We start from the raw sequence: 21,468 nt of genomic DNA, 5'->3' as shown, positions 1-21,468 counted from the left end.
AAGGTCTACCTTGGGACGAAAAGGATCCCTATAATATATTCTTTCTTCCCTGTAGTGTCTTCACAGATAGACTTCAGAACCAGGCTAGGTGCCTCTCATCCAAATGGATGACTAAGGATCCCTCCACACACAGGTATCAGACTGTGTCTTATGTCACCCTCTTAGCAAACAATGCCACCTCAAAAGCTGGGAAGTAAGTGACCAGGAAGACTGACACACAGAATTCTGGAGGATAAAGACACAGAATAATGAGATCTGCTGACTGACAGGCACTAAATGCTCTTGGCAAGAAACCACATGCAGGCCTCAATGTAGCTGTAGATGGTCTGATCTGAACACACCACTCATGTGCTTTTCGTAGCTTTTGCTACCTTTTCCACTGCATTAATTTCAGACTTCTAGGTGAGACTTTCCAGTTATAAATAGCCTGGTTAACCTGAATCTTCTCTACGGTGGATCTCTTCAGAGTCCCTCTGACCTTCTGTTATATTTCTTTTTACTTCATAGGTAAAATATGCCTGCAAATATAGATACACTTTGCACTTGAAGATGCAGAAAAAGGTCTTGCAAGAACAAATAATAACAGATAAACTAACATTGGAAGACTCTTCATCTCCTTGGATAAACCTTGTAAAGAAGTTCCTTTAGCTTTTGTGTGTGACATCTCATCACAACTAGCAACTTAAAAGAACCACTAGTGTGATTTTCCATTACAGGGTCCTCACTTCAAACTCATAATATAGCTCAAAACTGTCCCGGGGCTGGATCCTCCAGCTTGCTGTGTCATACCTCCAGCGTACTCACTGCTTTCTTCTTGGAGGAGTCATTGAACACCTGTTCAGACAGTGTATGTTTCCAACACATCCTCTCCTGTCCAAGAACTAGCAAGTAACTGTACATAAGGACACTACTACTGATTTGCCCATGACAAGAGAACAGAAATCTTAGAGCAAGATTCTTCCTCCCGCTAAGTCAAACTGCCAGTGAAACCAATGAGCAGATGAATATCACAAACTGGATAAAGCTGTCACCCTAAAGCTAAACTGCCCTCATCTAAACTGACTGGTAAGTATTATAAAATCCATTTCACACTAGACCACATGGAAAAAGATGTGGAAAGACAACTTTCACTGTGTTAAAATGTTTTGTTTTGGTCATGGCAAACTGAATACATATGTCACACTAATGCAATTTACAATGAAATATTTATTTAGAGAAGTGAAAACACCGAAAACATTTATAATAACGTCTGTGAACAAACACTATCTGCTAAGTACAGGCATAAAATAAAAAGCTACTCCCTCACAGACACTGCCACTTTACACTTTCCTTAGCCATCAGAATGAGCATTTTCTGCTCTACTCTCTTCCACCCTCTGCTTTCAAGGGCATCTACCAATCATGTCCAAATTATTACGAGGATTGTACTAGGCAAGAGTAAAGTCCAAACAGTCTCTCTGACAAATATGATTTTTTTTAAAAAATGAGAGGTCCTAATCCAAAGAGGAGAACTGTGTAAAAGAGTAATTCTACTGCAGAAAAATGACAACAGTGAGACTACTTCAATCAGCTCCCCAAACCATTCTGTTCTTTACCTTTTTCCCCTTGAGGTGGGGATGGTAAGGAGCAGATTTGAATATTTATTTTTTTAAAAGAAATAGCTAGAGGAGAGAATATAGTAGCATTATTCATATGAATTTCTCTCAGTTTTAGGAATTGCCAGCTGAACACTAGGTTCATTTGTTCTTCCTGTTCAGAATGATTGGTCTAAAAAAGAAGGCAATGGCAGCTAATCTAGTACTTAACATACACTTAGCTACTGTTGCCAGACCTCAGAGAGCCCCAGTTTTCAAAGCTGCTATACTTCACAGCTTTTTTCCTCAATATCTGGAAACTATTTTTCAGGAATGATAAAATTTAAAGAATTTGCATTGAATACACTATCATTTCATCTTCCACAGGCAATGTGTGTTACATCAATTCTATGAGCCAGGAGTTAAATTTATACTGAAAGAGTATGAGGTATTAATGTGTAAACTCATACTGTATTTTGGTCTCTAAATTAAGTTTACAGAGTCTACTGAGTCTGCCAGTTCATAATGAAGTATCACGAGTGTCCAAAGCTAAGATACCCCTGACGATAATTTGCATTTGTCAACTACATTTATTATGAAAACAGAAGCAAACTATTTCAGCATGCAAATTATTTTTGGATGAATATAAAGGACCATTTTAAAATCCCTACTGGTGTGACTAAGGTTTTCTTTGCTTTTCAATGTATCCTAAACCTACACACTTTTCCTTTCCTGCAGCTATTTAAAATATCAAAATACAGCACAAAACAAAGAGTAAATCTACATCAAAATCTGGTATTAAAAATATTTGCCATTCAAAATTAGATCAAGTAAAATTTACTATTACCCAGATGGCTCCCATAAAATAGCTTCAAAAATTTACTGCAGAAACTAATTTTGTACCTTCACTACAGAAGAAGAAAGCGAGCTCAGAAATGGAGAAAAACATTGTATATTACTGTTAAACTAAAAGGAAAGAAGATCAGATGCGTTGCCACTGTGGTTTGCATCAAAGGAAGAGATACGCCACAAGGGGCAAACAAACACTTATACAAAGAGCAATGACAGAATACTGATACACCTCTAATCTTAAACTGTATGCTACACACAACTGGTACCGCAGCACTGGGCTTTTTTTGATCATTTCTCTTTGGCAAAGACAAGAGAACAGCACCATACCTACTCATCTTGCAATTTCAGGTAATTTAAAAAGACATCTTTATTCAAATCACAATTCTTTTTCATGCTAAGTCACACTTAGTTTAATAAAACGTCAACAATTTTTTTTTAAAGCTGATTTAAAATTCTCATTTTACAGTTTTCAATGTTCATTTCTGAAGAGACCATCTACTCATGACCTGAACTCCTTGTTCTCGTACATTATTATATATTGAGGAAGAATCTGGTTCTCCTGAGTGCACACACACTGCTATAAAATAGCTGTGCACAAGGCTACACCCTGGTCTGTGTGACACTGACATAAATATGAGTAAATAGTTTGGTTCACCAGTTTGGTGTATCACATTACATTAAGAATTTAAAAATGCCAAATGTCTTCAAATTGGTGGCATCCCTCTGCTCTTTCCTGTTCAATGTACATACTTGAATAGAAATAAGACTTCTAATGTTTAATCAGTAAAGACAAAATTTTAAATAAAACCAAAAAGTATAATTTATCTATCAAAACATTGCCATAAAAAGAAATCCTATTAATTACAATTCTTTGAAAATTCATATCTGAAGTAAGAAAAACTCCTTTAATAAATATTTCAGACTTATCTGAAAAAGGCATTCAGAAAGACTGCACCATTTATAGGATAAGGCAATAAAAAGATGGTACGAACTCTGAATGTTGATTTTAAATCTGAAAGGTGACAAAAATAATCCCCTATATGACTAGCAATGGCAATGCTTCTGCTTTTATGGAACTTGACAGAAACATCAAATAGCATTCACTTTGCTTTCCTTTTGCTTATTTTGACTAATTGTCTTTTTTATTCTTATTAACAACCTTTTTAGAGTTTATTATTGTAAGATTATATTAATATATGTTTTGTATGGAAAATAAAAAGTTAATTCCAAAGGGTGGGAAAATTAAGAGCACTGAAATAAAACCTGAAGCCTTTTACCTTTAGGTCTCCTCTACAAACACAGTTCAGTTCAACGCTCTTTACTGTAATTATTAAAAGATTGCCCAGTAAGTTGTGAAATTATTTGGTTGTCTCAGTCAGCTTCCCACTGGACAGGTGGGAAGGTGTATACTTCTAATGGTTTTCAAAGCCATGGCATCTCAATATCCAAAGAAAAGAGTGATATGACAAACTTTAGCAAATGAAACAATTCCAGTATTAACCTGGAATTGGTTCTGTTAGTTGCAACAAAGTCAGCCTCTAGAGCTGTCAAGCTGTCACACTTCACCAACACAGACCTCATTTTAACGTTTATAATGAAAGGGCAGTAGACACCCTAACTGATTTAACAGTCAGCCCCCACAATGCAGCTTCTCCAGCAGAAACACTTGTGAAGGGCTGAGATTGCCTCCTGAACAGAGACGCCCTTGCTGCTCCTCATATAGCCCTTGCACTCTGAAGGGAGAGAATGATAAACTTCTCTCCTCTTTAGGGAGGCTAATCCTCCATTTCCAGTAATATTTATTAATTTTATTTGTGGCTCCTTTATCTAAATAACCAAACAAATACACACACTTAGATGTCTCAATTTAACAAGCCTTATTCTTCATAATTAGTTCACACTATATCTTGATATCAAACATCATAATGTCATCTGAAACCCTCTGTTTTTAAATGTTTTAAAAGTTGGAAAATGTGTAAGGATGTTTCTAACTTCTTCAAGTTCCATACATCATAAAGAAGCCATTTCTGGGAGTTTTGTTCATGCAAAAGATGAAACAGAATAAGAAAGTAATACTAAATGCAAATTAAGTAACAATGGACATAAACAAAGCCTTTTTCTCCATAATTACCCTGGATTTCTATTTGGAAAGCAAACTTGCACCTGAGGAAAGCAGTGGTGGTTGCGCAGAAGTATCTATCACATTTTGAAGTTATATAATTTTGTATCTACTAGTTTGTTGAAGAACAAGTGCAACATGAGCAAAGTTACAGACAAAGAATAAGTAAGATGCATTTCCTTGTAAGGTGACTAAGACTAATACAATGAAAAGCAAAACTCACAGCAGTTTTCTATCTTCTTTTAAAGAAGGAAAAGTACCCACACAAAACTGTCACTCCAGCCGAAGTTGTGTGTAGCTGATATTCTCTTTAATGGCAACTGGAATTATAAGGCATATCTTGTTGTGTTGCTTTTACGAGTTAGGTATTGCTCTAGTCTCTTTCTGAGTCTCTCTTATTGTCAGATGTTGCGATGCTACAGTTTTTGATGTCCCAACTGGGCAAACCCACCCCAAACAAAACATCTTTACCAGTATTCTTTCTCATATTCATACTCATTACGCACAGAAAAATCTGTAAGTGGCTGCCAAAATATGTGTGCAGGTTTTGTAAATTTATTTAGAGGCAAAATAAAAATATTCTACACTGCCTATCCCTAGGAAGCACAGATTAATAATGAAGAAACCATAATGCAAATACTGTATCTCACATATGCATGCATGCAAATCAAAGAACACAACTTTCATGCAAATTAGATAATGCCCTTCTAAATTTACTTAACTAAGATATATATGTTGCCTCTGAGGAAAAACAGAGAAATTATTCCACTAATACCATGACTGTCCAAGGTATCTTCAAAGGATAAAGAAAGAAAGAACAAGAAAACTGGAGAGGGAACAGAATGGCACACCACCAAATATTTTCCACAACAAAGTAAAAGACAACATAGGGCTTAGAAAATATGAATTGCAAATGGAGTCCTCAAGCCAGACGAATTCTGTGGACTGCTCCAAAGATATGATCATCGAGATCTGTAACACTATCTTCAACACCCTTGAAAGGAACAAGGTTGAAGAAAATAAAAGCATGCTAAACAACACTAGGGACTGTCAAAGAGACAGAAACCAAGTAACAAGAGCAAAAGAAGAAAGCACAGTTCAAGCTGTAATACACAAAAAGAAGCCCTTGCAATGAGGGTGAAAAATAGCCATAATAAACAACAGAGAAAATTCTTCATAAATCACAAATTCACTGAACCAGTAAGAACACAGGGAATTAAAAATCTTATCACTCCTTGTCTGCTGTATTTGTCTTCATCAAAAGCAGAATATATTTTTTTTTTAAACTGCAGAAGACTTCAGCAGGCTCAACAAAACAAACTAATGGGAAAGACAAACGTAAAGTGATACTATCACTCCTAATTTTATTAAGTTAGGATTGACAAAGTAATAAGCTGAACTGAACAACTTCAGGAACAATGCGAAGACATTTCAGAATTCAAATCAAAATGCTGTCTTCAGTTAGGAAGTTTTAAAAGCCCATACTTGTCCAAATAAATTAAAAAAAAAAGCTAAAAACTATGCCAGGAAGCTATAGTGAAGAGTTTAAAGAGAGACATGGGCAAGAATATATCCCCTTTTATGGCATATCAAGAAAATCTGCATTGCTTGTTGTTGCTTTAAACCCGTTTTTCCTTTTTAAAATCAACATCTTGTCTACTTTGACTCGCCTCAAAACCTGATTTAACAGGTATGAAAACCACAGGTTTCTGACAATCATATGGACAACTAATGAAAATACAGCATAAAAATTATTTACTCTTAATTCTTCACTTTGTTACACCTACACGAGAATGTGGACATTACTGTTCTTAGCAAAAAAATTCAGCCTTTTTAAAAATTGTTTTCCTTGAAGATGTAAGTATTATGAGAAAAAAAATTAAAGTTTCCATTTACTGATATAGTGTATCAGTCAGAAAGATTTTATGACCTTCCAAAATCAGACATCAGCAAAATTCAGAAGAAATACATCATTAAAGTAATTTCCATCACCTCTCTGTCCCAGAGGACCCAGTGCACCACAACCACTTACACTCCTGAAGGCAGTGTACAGTTCTGCGGGGAAAGGGCACAACAATCTCTTGAAGATCAATAGTCTAATGACCTTTTCTATGTTAAATCAGGACATTTAAGTGCACTGTAGTAAACAGAAATCATCAATATCTACTGTACTTAAAAAAAAAAAAATAATTCCCCAAGATAAATCCTCAACTCTTCAATTTCATAATTTTAATTTTCATCATGATTTGATGAAATTCTACCTCACCAAAAACTTCTGTACCACTGTCATGTTTCATCTCATTGCTTAAAATACCAGGAGTAAAAGGCCCTCCTGCTTTCTACTCACACATGCAACCTACTAAGCACTGTATTTAAGACAATGGGTATGAATCGGTTGCTTTTTATCATACGCTCCAGGTCACAGATAAGCTGAGGCACTAGAAGCCTCCTCTTCTACTTCTTCTGGGAAAAATTCGTTACATTCTTCATCACAACTCTGTTGATATGCTCCCTTCCACCACTCAACACAATCACAGGCAGCATTTTAGGGCACTAATGTTATGGCTGAGTCAGCATGTGTCTGAACATTTGAGTTTCATATGTCAAAAGATTTATATTTTTCTGAACTTGACGTCATGGAAAATCATGAGATACCCACACAGCCTTGATGCTAAATTTAACTATTTGTCAAAAAATCTGTCTTCTAGATATATGAGTAAATGTGGTTATCATGTTCGACTGGCTGAAGCTGAGACATGCCTGTGTTAAGGAAAAAGCTACAAGGTACTGCCTGACTGATAAAAGACTCCTTTCAATTCTGCAGACGTCAATGTCCTGTTAATGGTTTTGCTGTGAAAGCTGGATATATGTCCCAAAACCCATTAGCTCTAGTCCCCTTATAGATGGCCCTGTCTTTTACCTATAGCTCTAGCTAACTCTTTAATCCTATCCTATGAAGCTTTAGAGATATGCAATTCTTTATTAATTAAACTTATAGACATTCTGGTAAGAGTTCTACATGCAAGTGAAACATTTCTACCAATTTAATGTTTAGTGGCTTCACTTCAGTGTGTTACTGACATCACAGTGCAGAGATAAAGGAGTGCTGGAGGGAAAGAGGGCCTGTGCACAAGCCACTCTGCACTCAGAAAAGAATGAGAGCAGCAAAAGATGCTTACGTTTCAGGCTTGTATTGACATACTTGTCTGATACCATTAAAAGTGGAGCAAGTGGTCCTACTGATGCCTTTTTAACTCAGATTCACAGAATTTTTGCTTGGAAAAGGTCTCTGGAGGTCTTCTACTGGCAACACTAGATAGGGCCAGTTAGGGATTTGTCTAGTATGATCTGTACAACTGGCGACAAAGGAGATCCCATGGACCATCCTCCTGGTGAAGAGCCACAGCAATTATTAAATTGTTCCTGAGACTGTAAGGATTGCTTTCTGTTTTTTACCACTGAGTTCCTAACATTGTTTATGTTTGCTATTGACAAATGCTTCTGTTGAAGTATGTCAGACAGGTAATAAACCATTACAGTCTACTAGGCCTTGTGAGATGCTCAAGCATTCTTTCAGAAGCAGTATTTCTAAATCCTACTGAAACCAATGAGATTAGAGGGCAGCCTACATATGGCAAGATTGACTTGTTGAAGTTTAATCCCCCTCCAAAAAGTCAAATTCATAACACAAGAGGAAAAAGAATGTATTAGTGTATTACAGTGCCAAATAGTTTATCTGAATAAATGTTGTGAATTAACAGCATTTACACCTTCTAACTAAAAAGCAGTCATAAAGACAAACTATTTTATTGTATTAGCTTTACTATGTAGTAGGTACAGACAAAGAAAATTTTCTACTACAAAACTTACCAGCTTTTGACATGACTGTTTTTCCTTCAAGAGCTATACTTGACTTCTCAATCTTTTCAAAACTTAGCTTAAAAGAAAGTAACGCAACCATAATGCTAACACATTAAAAATCACTGATAACGTTTTCATCATCACACAACTGACAAAACAATTTCTTAGCATGCTAGAAAGAAAATTAAAAGAATTTTTGACTTGCATTTTAAAATAAGATTTTTCAGAGCTTTTTGGATTTTTTTTGGCTTTTTGTAGACTTTAGAAGTAGTTCTGTAGTAAATGTACATTTCAATGTACCTGTATAATATGCCACCATTTAGCGCAGTAGTTTACACATCTCAATCCTACTACCCCATTTCATATCAAACCCCTCTAAATTCCTTTAATGTGTTTAGTCTTCTTTTCAAGGTAGAATTGTAGAAAAACACCTCTGTTCAAGAACATCACACCCTAGGCCTGAACAACGAGATACCACAACAGACAAAAGCAATCTTCAAGCCCAGAACTTTGGAGGAGCTCCAAGGACTATATATGCTGTGAAGAAGATGAAGATGAGGAAGAGGGGATCCCAAAGACCTCAGACCCAATTCCCAAAGGGGCATGTCAGGGGCAGAACTGGCAGAGCCAGGGGGTAGATAAATCTGGGATTGGATGGACCTTATTATAAAGTCATAGAACCACTGCCTGGGTGCATGCGTCATGTGTATTCCCTGGGCCTGAGGGCCTGATTAAATGACCTGCTCTTTTTATCTTCTCTTACACACTAAATTGGCCCAGTTTTTTTCTCTGCGGTCTCTTTAGGTTACACTACCAAACTTAACTAACTTCAAATCTCTGAAACAGTCAAGCAAAACACATACCTGCAATTGGAATATTCTGTGATACTGAGAGCTGTACATCTCCAGTCCCAGGTGGCATGTCAATTACTAAATAGTCCAGTTGACCCCAGTCAACCTAGAAGACAACAATAAAAATGTATGTGACAATTTAAGTGTTTTTATTTAAGGCACTTTGCGTTTTAGTGCAGTCCTTGTTTCCTCTGACGCGCAAAAAGTGAACCCAGGACATCTCAAAAGACTAATACTCCAATGCCCTCTTAGTCACTCTTTCAGCACAGGATCAAACATTATTTTTCTAAGAGACATAATCTTTGCTGATCACTTAAAACTATGAGTTCAAAACTTCATTGGCATAATTCTTATTGAATTATTTCCCCGCAAAAAAGTAGAAATAACTTAAGACTCTTACTTTGCAGCTGCTGTATCACAGGTTAGAAGCAAATGTTAGGTAAAATTCAGGCTAAAAATCAAGGGTTTGTGCAACAAATATGGTTTAGGAATTGTTTCCATTAATTTGAAACTACTTTTGCTTCCTTCTTGTTCCTTGTTGAAATTACATATAAATATTTTTCAAATTTTTTTCCATTTTGTTGTTAGAAACTTAGAGCCATCACTACCCATTTTTTTCCTAGGGAAAAAGAGGTGTTGGGAGAAAAAACAAAGAAACAAAACACCCCAGATTTGTTAAATTAAAATCACCAGGTATAATTATACAAACTTACAACACACATAAGACATTGCAAAATAAAAAAAAGTTTGCTAGACATTAAATGAGAGCAACCATTAAAGATATCAGACTCCAATATGAGAATGCTGTGATTACTTATGTTCTTTACTAGGACAGGTTTCCAGGAGAGTCAAATAACTCTTCCTAGAGCATGGTGCACTGTGATAAATGATCTTTCATAAGAACAGAAATGGTCCTAGGCCTACTCTATATAATGTAAAGTCTAGCTATACTTTGCCTAAACATTTCCTAACAGTCTAACTAAGCTTTGGGAGATCCTCAATTCAATGCTGACACGGTGCACATTAATACCAGTACAATCTTACTAGACAGCAGTAATGTATAAGGTGTTTCATCTCTGCATTACAGAAGCTTTAGAAATCAAAACCAGGTTAAAAATAAAGACCCACAAACATCCCCCCCTCATTTTCCCCTCTACACAGACATAATGCAATTATATGGTATGTTTCTGACTCATACAACATATATAAGATACAACGGTATGAGCTGCTTTAATACAGGAATATGCCAAACTAGAGCACTGTATTTTACACGTTCCCTCAAGTGTCATTTTAACAGCAAAAAAAAAAAAAATCAACATTTTGCCAGTGCCCTAGTTATTATCACAATAGTAGTACTAGACCCTGTCAGGGCAACACATTCATTTTCATTCAGTTCTTGTATGGTTGATGATCTTCTAGGGAAGCACATGCGATGTGAAATCCAGATCACTAAAGCAATGTGCACTCCAGTGAGAAATGGAATTTTTCAAGGCAGACTGATGAAGATGGAAGATTTCAGAGCACTTATAAGAAAAGAGGGATGAGGAAGGTTAGTTGCAAATTCGAACTTTAAATGTCTAAATTAGGGACTCTCAGGCACACCTCCCTTTCCTCATTTTCTATACAAAGGCTTCAGGAACACTAAATGGTGCCTAAGACAGTCACGCTAAACAGGAAATGCCGTTTATGTCAACCATGGCAAATAATGCACTTTACTTTTTCACATTTAATATTGATGTAGATAATCTATATGATCTATATTTTGTCAACAAAAATGACATGCCTAACAGATTTCTAAAAGCAATTAGCATTCATAATTATATATTAATAATTATTTTGAGACTACATAACCCTAAAGAAAGATTACCTATATGTGCAAAAATATACACACTGAAACAATCATGGGGTAGAGAAGCCAGCTCATCTAAATAAGTCTGTCTTTTACTTTGGTTTTCTTAACTAATCTTGCATGCTTATAATGCCAGATAAATGCCAGTACTTATAAATGCCTCCTTTTCCAGTAAAAATTACTTTGCTCACCTGAAGGCATGAACCTCAAATTTCTATGTTTCCTAATTAAAAATAAACCATTATAAAGGTGACAAATTGAAATTATATAGATGTTAAAAAGCAGTAGTTTACAACATGAGTAAATCCACGTTCCCTGAAGATTCACAACTAAAAACATGCGAATGTTTTTATCTTCTTTTATACTTATCTTCTATAAGTAAACTTCATAAATCTCAATATGCAAACCCAGATCTTTTGTAATAATCACAACCATTTCAAAATACTAGGTAGTTACAGACAGTTTTAGCTTTTAAAAAGGATTAATTCAAAATACCTTCCTCCCCCGTCGTCATGAAGGCTGGTCCTGGCATCTTTTGTTAAGTCCAAATTTACAAGTCCAGTAATCATATACTCCTTCCTTAAATGCTTCTATAGAATACAGTGAAAAAACTGGATTTTTGCTTTCTGCCTTGCAGCAAGATGCAGTCTGGAAACACAACTATGAGTGGCAGAGCACTGCTATTATTCTGACAGTTTCTAATAACTTTGTATGCCAAAAACATTTGGTTCTCAGATACATTCTCGGAAAAAAAACTTGGATGTTGAGTATTTTTCAGCCCTTTTCTGCATGAGCTCAAATTCAAGTCCTTTTAAGTAAAGCACTGCCTCATGGAGTAGTAAAGACAATCCAAACCACATCCTTTATCAAAGGTAACTGGAATGAAAAATAAATACATTGGGTTTTTCCCCCCAAGCTAAAAACTGTCTGGTTTTGCATACACTTGCTGGCCCTAACTTAAAGCTAGCTCCTCTTGTAAACAAAGTGACTTTCTGGGCTTGGCCTATAGCTTTTCTTTTCACTCTTACCAGAGGTTTTGCTCCTCCAACCTCTTCAAGCATTAGTCTTCTCATCAGGTTCCGTGTGATTCTCCAACATACCAAGCACTACGGTTCCCCAAAGAAAATATCTAGACCTATTCCATTACTTTGTGCAACACTAATGCAGATGACCTCAAACACCAGTGCTCAAAGCCTTTCCCAGGCCTTCGGTTTCGTGGGGAAACACAAATTGCTGCTCAAAAAGTCACTTCCAGAGTTTACCACATACAGTAAAATCGGAGAATGGGTAGAGAAATAAGAGGGCCCCAGAGCTTTCTGCCTCAAGCTTCCTTAATAAGTGACCCCATAACATCCAACATGCGCTTTCTGGATTGTCCTATGAGTAATGATTTTTAATAAAGTTATAAACCTTTGGAAACAGATGTTAATAATGGAATCTTAAGCACATGGTGAATATCATGGCAAATCTCATTGCTAGGCAACAGGAAAAATACTCTGTTACCACATAGTGCAATTAAATTATAATGCTTTATTTAATTTATGGCACTGAAAATATCTTAATTCACATATTTTTGTTAAATTCATGGATTGAAAAAAAAGAAATGAGCTGTCTATCAAATGACAGACATTGTAATACTTATAAATTTGAGCACAGAAAAATGGAGAGGCTACACCACCATCCCAGCAGCAGTGGAGAGGATGCCTTGCCACTGTGCAGAGTAGAAGACAACAGGCTTTCATCACACAAGTTCAGAAAAGGCCCCAGTAAAGATGTCAAGGTGCGCAAGTATTGAGCATATGAGAGAACTACCCTCTACAAACCTCTCTGAGTCATGCCACTGCTGTGGAGCTGAACTGGTGAAAGTCAGATAGCACACTAGATTGGAAAACCACTCCTCATTAAAACTAATGTTGCTTTTTATTTTGGATGTAGTCAATTCGCAATTTCATTTTCTTCTTTTTCATTTGTAATTCAGGGCAAGAAGGGAGAGCTGCACCACAACAATATAGCCATAATTTCTGGAAAAAACTGAGCTAGTGTTTTTGCCCACTACTGAGTGGTATCCTCTGGACATATGGATTTGCTCAGACTTAGGTTGGGAACTCTGCACGTCACCCCATTTCTCTCTGTGGATTTCCTCTTTATTTGCTTCTATTCTGCAAGAAGTAGATGATGAGCACTGTGGAGTTAGTTGCTTCTCCATTACCCTCCTACAGAAGTACAGCAGTATGAAAATCTTCTATTAAACAAATTATTTAACGTAATTTGGATAATTTGTTATAGAAGTGTACATTTCATTTAATAGGAGAAGAAATTCCAGGTCTGTTACTAAATTTCAGCATAGGAGAAAAAAACAGGGGAAAGACATTTTTAATTTAATTTAGAATTGGAACATAAAACCAGAGGAGCGGCTTTTTGAAATCTACTATAGCCATTTATTCAACATCATTAAAATGGAAAGTATAATCAGGCTGTGATATGAAACATTAATTTGAATGCAAATCCTGTTTATATACAACAAATTTACCAAATCAGAACCTCTAGTCCTCATGTTCTCAATCAGTTCCAAGAAGTGTGTCTGTATGCAAATGTGGTAAATGAGCTCAGATTAACAGCATATTACAGTAAACGAGTTCCCTTTGCAACCAATTGGTGGACAGCAGCTACAAAACCCTGCCTTGTAGCATCTGAAATCTGTCAGCACCTTTGTATGTACAGAGCTGTTAATATCGTTGTCCCTCTAATGTATACAGTATGTAAAACATTTCAAACCATAGAAATGTAATTGCATTTTCCTTAAGTACAGCATTCATCTTTTTTAAAAAAGGTTTAACTTGACATTTATTGTTAAGCAATGTAATTAAGTGCCACGTGCTTCTGTGTATTTTCCCTTGCTCAGAAACACCATTCTTCTATGTAAATTACTTTAATCAATCATTCTGTTTATGTGACAATCCATAATCAAAACAGCAGATATGCATTTTGAGTAAGGGTTCCAAATAGCAAGTTAAATCCAAGGTAAAGCATAGAGATATAGATGACATTTCTACTGAGGAATGATGCCTGAGTATCCTCTGTGCATGAGGCAGAAATGATAGAATACTAGCACAGAAGATGAATTGCTACTTGTGACTTTGAAATAATACTGTTGGTTTGTTGTTTGGTAAATAACAGAAAACATTATTTACTTGTTCTTATTAAGAGGAATACACGCAGAGTTTCAGTCAAGCATTATGCAGGTGCAAACTTGGCAGCAGCCAGCCAAACTCTGAACATTGGTATCAGAAAAGCATCAAGAGCTACACTGCAGGCAGCTTAAGGTCTGTTCCTGCCAGATCTGTCCTCCTAACTGCTTCATGTGCATACAAATGATTTAATAGTGCCAAATAGCTGAACAAATTAAAGAAATTATGTTCTTAAATGAAGATTTATATAACTGTTCACATGTATTTCTGTGTTAAGATAAAGCATTTCTTTAAAATAAAAAGCACATATTTAAAAAAAACCCCTAAACATGTATTTGAAAATATTTCCTTGAAAAATTACTAAAAGATTCTGCTTAAACATACATGGACATTGGGAACAAGTAACTAGCTTCACAAGGTAAGAAAACAGATAATTTAGGAATAGTATAATGACACATGGCATTTTAATCACTTTTTAAAATTTATTTTCACAAGTATTTGATAAAGAAAGAAGATGTTCCCCAGACACAAACCAGAAGATTTTTAGCCCCTGGGGAAACTTTCTCTCTGGTAGTATCATAACAGGATATGCTACAGTGGTTAACACAACTCGGCACTTTCTGAACAAAGACAACTGCCCCTTTGACTTGTCCTCTGGTGCTTAGCTGATCTCAAAGCTTTGCAATCAGATGGACTGCAACAGTTCAAATTCCCTCTAAGGTATTTCTGAGCAGTCTGTTCTGCCAAGTTCAGAGAGAAATTGAGGTGAAGCATAAGAACAGTTTGCTACAAAGATCTCCATAAGGAGAAGGAAATTCTCCTATTCATTCTCAATATAGACTAAGAGTAACTTTTAGAAATAAGCGCCTCGGAAGAACGCCAAGGTTCTGTTCAATTCAACAACTAAAACAGAAACTGGCCTTCTCCTCTTCCTCCCTGATGGCTTTTAATAATGTTAAGAACTGAAGGAAAACCTGAAGTTTCTGTCACCTCCATTTGTATAACCTACGAAACTAAAAAACTGCCAGAAGACCACAATAAAGAGGTTATCCTCTGCAAGGTGTTCCAGGAGATGGAGAGAAGGCACTCAACACTGAGCTTCTTCAGCATGCCCAGTCAACATCGTGCCAGCTTCAAGGAAAGATGAACACAGCTGTGGGGCAGTCTGGTATGTCCACAAGAGTCTGGGGAAAATCTCTGGGGATGACTGAAAAGGAATAGCTCTGATAGAAACTGTATCAGCTCTACCATGTATAAAAGGCTCAAGCTGTAACTACAAAGAGTTTTCGTGAGATGTGACTCACTTCCCAGGGTTTATTCTCTAAAAGATGATAGTTTGAGAGACAAACTTCTATTATGCATTCACTCTTGAGACTGATCATTGGTTCGCTGCTCTCTCTACCCTTGACCCACAGTTTGCACTACATAATTTGCAGAAACTTTTCTTCAGAAATACACCTTTCTTTTTTTTTTCAGGTTCTATGACACAGGACTGTCTGTAGTTCAGCTACTCTCATATGACATTGGGAAAATAAATATGGAATGAGGCAAGTGTCTATTCCTACATCTTCTTGCAATAAAATTAAGCACAAAAGCTATATAATAGTAACCAAATCAGAAGTGGGCTAGCATCCCATCATCTAATTAAACCAATCACCGGGTAGATACAGCAATGTTACACGTCAACCAAACTACAAATTCTCTTTGAGTTCTCCTTACTAATACACAAAGGCAAAATCATTGTTTACCTATCAAACCCCAAGCCAACAACACATTTTTCAGGCAGTATTATCAGGACTGAATTTAAGCTTATAAAATTTATATAAGCTGTCTGATTCAGACTTTCTCTACAACTACATAAGGAAATATTACAAGTGTTGGCAACAAATACCAAAAGGGAGAAGCTTATTAAGTCCACTCCCTCTATGTATTTCAGCCTATGTTTCTATAATGATGTCAAAAAATGATATATAATTTAAGACTGAATGCTTAAGTTATGCAATGGAAAGCAATGTTCCGAAATGTCTTCACAAGTTATTTAACTTCCTTAAGCTTTAGTTCATATTCTGGTACAATTAAAAGAAATTATCAATTCCTTATTGGGGTACCAACAGACTGTTATAGGTACCATTTCATGCCCACCATTGAGACACTGACTTTACATTAGAGCTCAAATTAAAAATCATTAGATTAAACAGTTCAGAAAATTCTGTTTCTCAAACACAGTATATAACACTTTTTTTGTACAGAAAACAGAACTTCCACAGTGGCCAGTCTATGGCCTTCTGAAAAAGGACTACCCAAGAAAATAACATGATAGATGTCACTTAAAATGCTGCTGAAGAAAACCTACCAATATTACCATAAATAGTGCAAGAAAAACTGAAATAGAATTAATTAGATGTAGATGACTGAACTGAGATATAGGAGATTGGTCTTCTGCCTGGTAAGATGTTATCAGGTCTCAAAATAAGTAGCCTTAGGGTGAAACATTAATTTTCAATAATAAAATGTTAGTTTTCCTTTTTTAAAATAACTTGTTTTTCACAAATATGGATAAGGATTCATCCTCCAAAATTTCTGTACTTAAATTCACAAGCATATCCTCCTCAGTCATGGCATTCCAAACAGTCTCCCCCTGAAAATGAAACCAGCATTGGAGAGTATGTTTGAATTATCTCAGAGCACAACAATCAATAATTTCAACAAGAACTAACAATAATACTGCACAAAATATAGAACCTTTTAACTACACAGGAAGATTCGAGAGGATGACAGAGTGTGAAAAAAGAATGTAAACAGGAGCACGTGTGAGAGCCAGTAGAGCAGATTCATGACCATGGAACTCTGATTCTGAAGTTGGTATATGTTATCTTTTAAAAAAACTGCCTGTAGGTCAGAAAGGAGCAAGAAAAATTGCACATACATTGTCCTTACAAAGAGTGGAACACAAAGTGCATTAAAGACACCGATGTCAAAATGAAAATAAATACATTTTAAAATTGTACACATTTTGCAGTCACACACATAACAGCCACAATTTAAAGATGTACTGAATGTCTTATTCCTAGAATATTAAGAGCACTTACTACAAATTAGACAACAGATAATCTGTGAAAGCATCACATACAGATTGCCAAAATACTTGCTATGCCTACAGAACCATGCTTTTGCATTCACCAGTGTCCTCAGTTATGAATCTGCAACAATGAAGTGTTACTTGTATTCTAAACCCAATTAAAATAATTTGCTGAATGTGCTGATACCATGAGTTTCAGGGACATACAGTGATTACTGCCAAGCAAGGGACAGTCTTCATATTTTCATTCACTTCCTAGGGGTTTTATTTAGCTCCAGTTCTTATTTAATGGGTTTTCTACAGAATAAGCTGTTTACATCTAGCAGAAGTACTTTAAATGGGTATCCACTTTAGCTGCATAGTAAGAACTGTATTCCAACAACAGCATTCTGCTAGGAGAACATAATTCTTCTTTAAAAAGATACTATTGATGGAGCAAAACACACTAAGAGGAGAAACATCTTCTGCAGCTTCATAAGTAATACAAAAAAGGAAGGTTTTTTTCTTTGTTAGAGAGGGGGGGAGGGAGGGAAACCCATGACACCAATCTCTGGTACCTTAAGCACAATTACTTTACATTTGTGTCAATCACTTGGGATGTGACAAATAATCACTTTCTACAAAGAATACTGGTACAAACCCTGCTGCTATTCTTGGATATCTGCAGTTATTTTCTAGGAGCCAAAGAGACATGGGAGGATAGTTTCAGTGAAGGATCAATCTGTCAGCTTCCAGCAGTCAGAATGCAAGCTGGATTATTAAAAAGAAAAAAAACAACTCTGTGCAATCAGTTTTATATATAAATTCAATATTAACTTTAAAAGCTGTTTATACAATTATATTGATTGTTATACACTATGCAAAATTAGTGTGCAATGGTAAACAATGTATCAATGTTCAATCAATGTTCAGGGATGGAGAGGTTCCACTTTTGTTTTGATCAAAAAGATGAAAAAGAAAGGCTGAAAAATGGGAAAAAACCATGCCCAAAAAGCATCTTTGGTGAGCTCCATCTGCACACTCAGAAGCGACCCTTTCTGCTCAATCTCCATTGAGCATAAAATTTCAACCCATTTGGGATCCACACACATTTGTGAGAAAAGAGCGAGTCGTACAAGCCCAATTTAGCAGGCATGCTCTAAATGCACCTGCCACTGGTGACACTAAATTCAACATAAAGGTTAGCACTTGTGGCCATCAAAAAAAACAAAATGCTTAAACCAAAAACAAAATCACAAAGCCTGTGGCTCTGTTGTTATAATTGCTACTATTTAATATCATAATTAGACATACAAGAGAACCTATCTATGAATAGCAAGATGTGAGTTTTAATTTCCCAAGCAGGTGGCAACTATTAAAGCAAGAAAGCAAAAGCCACAGAAGCAATCAGGACCCTACATAAGGCCTGTAGGTCAGGTGTTCACCTGGAAAGCTAAAACTTCAGATTAACTAAATTTCCTCACAGATCTGATCATGTCCCCCCTTCACGTGTCTAGTTCTGGCCCCAGGAATCTTGTATCACCAGCTGTAGTTCTGGTTCAGGTTCTGAATGTTGTATGTGATTTCAGGGCACTCTCCTGGGCAGCAGGTAATACAGCCTTAAATGCCAAACTGAGAAAGTACCGAACTTTCAGCCCCCATGTCCAGGCTTCCAAGACTGTTATTGTGAACAGAGAAAAAGCCTGTGAAGTTCAACTGAAAGAAAGAAACTAACAAAAGATGTTCAATTTTGGATTTAATCTCCACTCCACATAGTTGTCCAATAAGGTCACATTTAGGTGCTGAGATCCAGGACAAAGAAAAAGTGAGACACAGCCCATAGGATTTTCCTAATAGCCCTCCTACATCTTCAGTACTGTTTACTTCCAGTTAGTGAATCTACCACCATTGACTTACACCACTACTATCCACTTATTCCATGTCAAGCTCTAAACTTTAGCATTCCAAGATACAGCACCTATCTGCTAAGGCACTGCCAAAGAGCCTGAAGGTACCTCCAGGAGGGCAAAGTAACCCCCCAGTACCTCTGGGAATGATAAATGATGTATTCTTACCACACAAGGTATGTAGTGGCTCCAGGCTAGGCTTTGGTTCAACTTTTCATTCCTGCAGGCAGGGCACCTACCTCTTAGGCACAGTAGAGCAATGACCACATCCCTTTCTGCATCTAACCTACAACACCCTTATTATTGGAGAAGAACAGAGAAAGTAAAAGAGTGGCATTAGGTATCTTCTATTTTTTTAAAAAGTTCACATAAATAATGGAAGTTTCATTTAGAAAAGAAAACAAGCAGTGCCTGTTCTTTTCCTAGTTCCTCTACCACCAGTATTCCTGTTTAGCAAACACTTCAGATCATGCTTAAATCACTACCTCTTTCTAAGAATGAAGCTGGATGCCATTTAGGCACAAAATTCAGGTCTTTGTTGCAAAAAAACCTTAAACCTCAAAACAGTTTCCTTCAAAACCTCAAGGGAAAACAAGAAAATAAAAGAGGGGAAAGAATAAAAAGAAAAAAAAATCTAGCCCCAGCACAGCCATTTTGAGACACCATGAGCTCTCTGCCATTTCTTCCTGTCTAGTCAATGAACCCAGCAAAACAGCTGCATGTTTTGTATTTTTGTTTTATGCAAAGGAGGGCATACACATGCATACCTGTGTAATCTGTTCGAGATGAGACAGGAAGCAGACTAAGGAAAACACTCACGCAGCCTGTTCCCACAGCAGCAGTAACTGCACAGTCATAGTCATGACAGCTGAGGAACCAGTCCAAGAAATGTTTGCTGTAAATACATTTTCACTGTGTTCTTATGTTTTTTTTTTGCCTTTTTTTTAATCCTCAAAGACAGTTAAAATACATTTACTGCAAACACTTCCAGTACAGCAGTAAGATGTTGGCTAATGGGTTTGTGTTTTTCTGGCTTTCCTAACATTTCTTTCTATGATTGTCAATTCCTTTCAGAGACTATAATCCCTTTTTGTATCAGCTGCTAATGCAAGCCAATAAAGCAACAGGGATCCATACGGATCCTGCTTCATTAAGGGAAGAAGGACAAGAGAACAGGTTCTGTAGCTTCAGCTGGAAACAAAAAGAATCAAGCCCATATTCGTTCAGTCACAGACACCTCAAAACATATAGGAACACTCAAGCTAAAGGGTGACAATAGGAGTACTCTAACTGGGGGGGCAGAGGGGTGGAAAGAAGGAGCTTCTTATCATCTCCCACACATCTGGCTGCAGTACATTTCTGCATCAATGTTCAGCTTCTGATCTCCAGGAAGTACAATCATATCCTTTAAACATGTACATGGTGATTGGGACTGGTTAAGGCAGCTCTCTCTGGACAGACAGGACCTTTCCAGGTGATTATTAGCATTTGAACAAATTAGTGATGATTATACAAATTCCTGTAACAGGCTTTTCTAAACACCAACATCGCAGCTGAAGCATGGTGTAGAAATCAGTGTCAAGATTTCCATTGGTTTCAGCGAGTTCTGAAGGAGAAGAAAGTACTTTATTTGTCCTTTAGTCTTAGCAAAATAAATATAACAAAAAACGAGTATAAAAATTTTTAAAACATTCTTTTATAAGGTATGAATAGGTCCTCTGCTTATCTTACTCTTGAAACAGTTTCTTTAATTTGACCGATAAAACAAGGGATGAAAACTGACCTTTCTTTTTTTAAATGAAAGCTTATTAAAAACTTTGGAAAAAAAATCTCACAAGTATTCAGAGTTACTGTTTACCATCTGCCAGCGGTAGATGCAACCTTAGTAACATATTAAAGTGCAATTTTAGCACTGAAAGTTCAGTGTTTTTCCTCTTTTCAAAATATCTCCAATAGCACATCTTGATCTTTCTAAACAGAACAAATACATAATACTTAGGTGTAGGGATGAAATGTCTGATCTTTTCATTCTTGTACTTTGGTTCACAAAAATAAAAATGGAAAAGCATTCCAACTCCCTAAGATGCAACTGCTCTTATTGTTCTGAAGAACAGCGATGTCTCAACTTTTTCTTTTTTCCCTAACTGTAAGGTGGCAGACTTTAGCCTAAACTAAAAAGCTCTATGTCCATCTCAGGCTAAGGCAACTCA

General features: G+C 36.4%; 1 protein-coding gene across 1 annotated transcript in view; it reads right to left on the bottom strand.

The window, feature by feature from the left end:
- The window catches only part of NUBPL (nucleotide binding protein like), an 87,332-nt gene that overhangs the window by 25,187 nt on the left and 40,677 nt on the right, over positions 1 to 21,468 (bottom strand). Inside the window, exon 7 of the mRNA XM_027698391.1 lies at positions 9,269 to 9,362. Coding sequence (XP_027554192.1) covers positions 9,269 to 9,362 — 94 coding nt within the window. The remainder of the gene's footprint in view (positions 1 to 9,268; positions 9,363 to 21,468) is intronic.

The sequence above is a fragment of the Neopelma chrysocephalum genome, unplaced genomic scaffold (genome assembly GCF_003984885.1).
Source record: "Neopelma chrysocephalum unplaced genomic scaffold, ASM398488v2 Primary Assembly neopelma1_24, whole genome shotgun sequence".
In the NCBI taxonomy this organism is placed as follows: Eukaryota; Metazoa; Chordata; class Aves; order Passeriformes; family Pipridae; genus Neopelma; species Neopelma chrysocephalum.
This window is presented reverse-complemented; position numbering and strand designations above follow the sequence as displayed.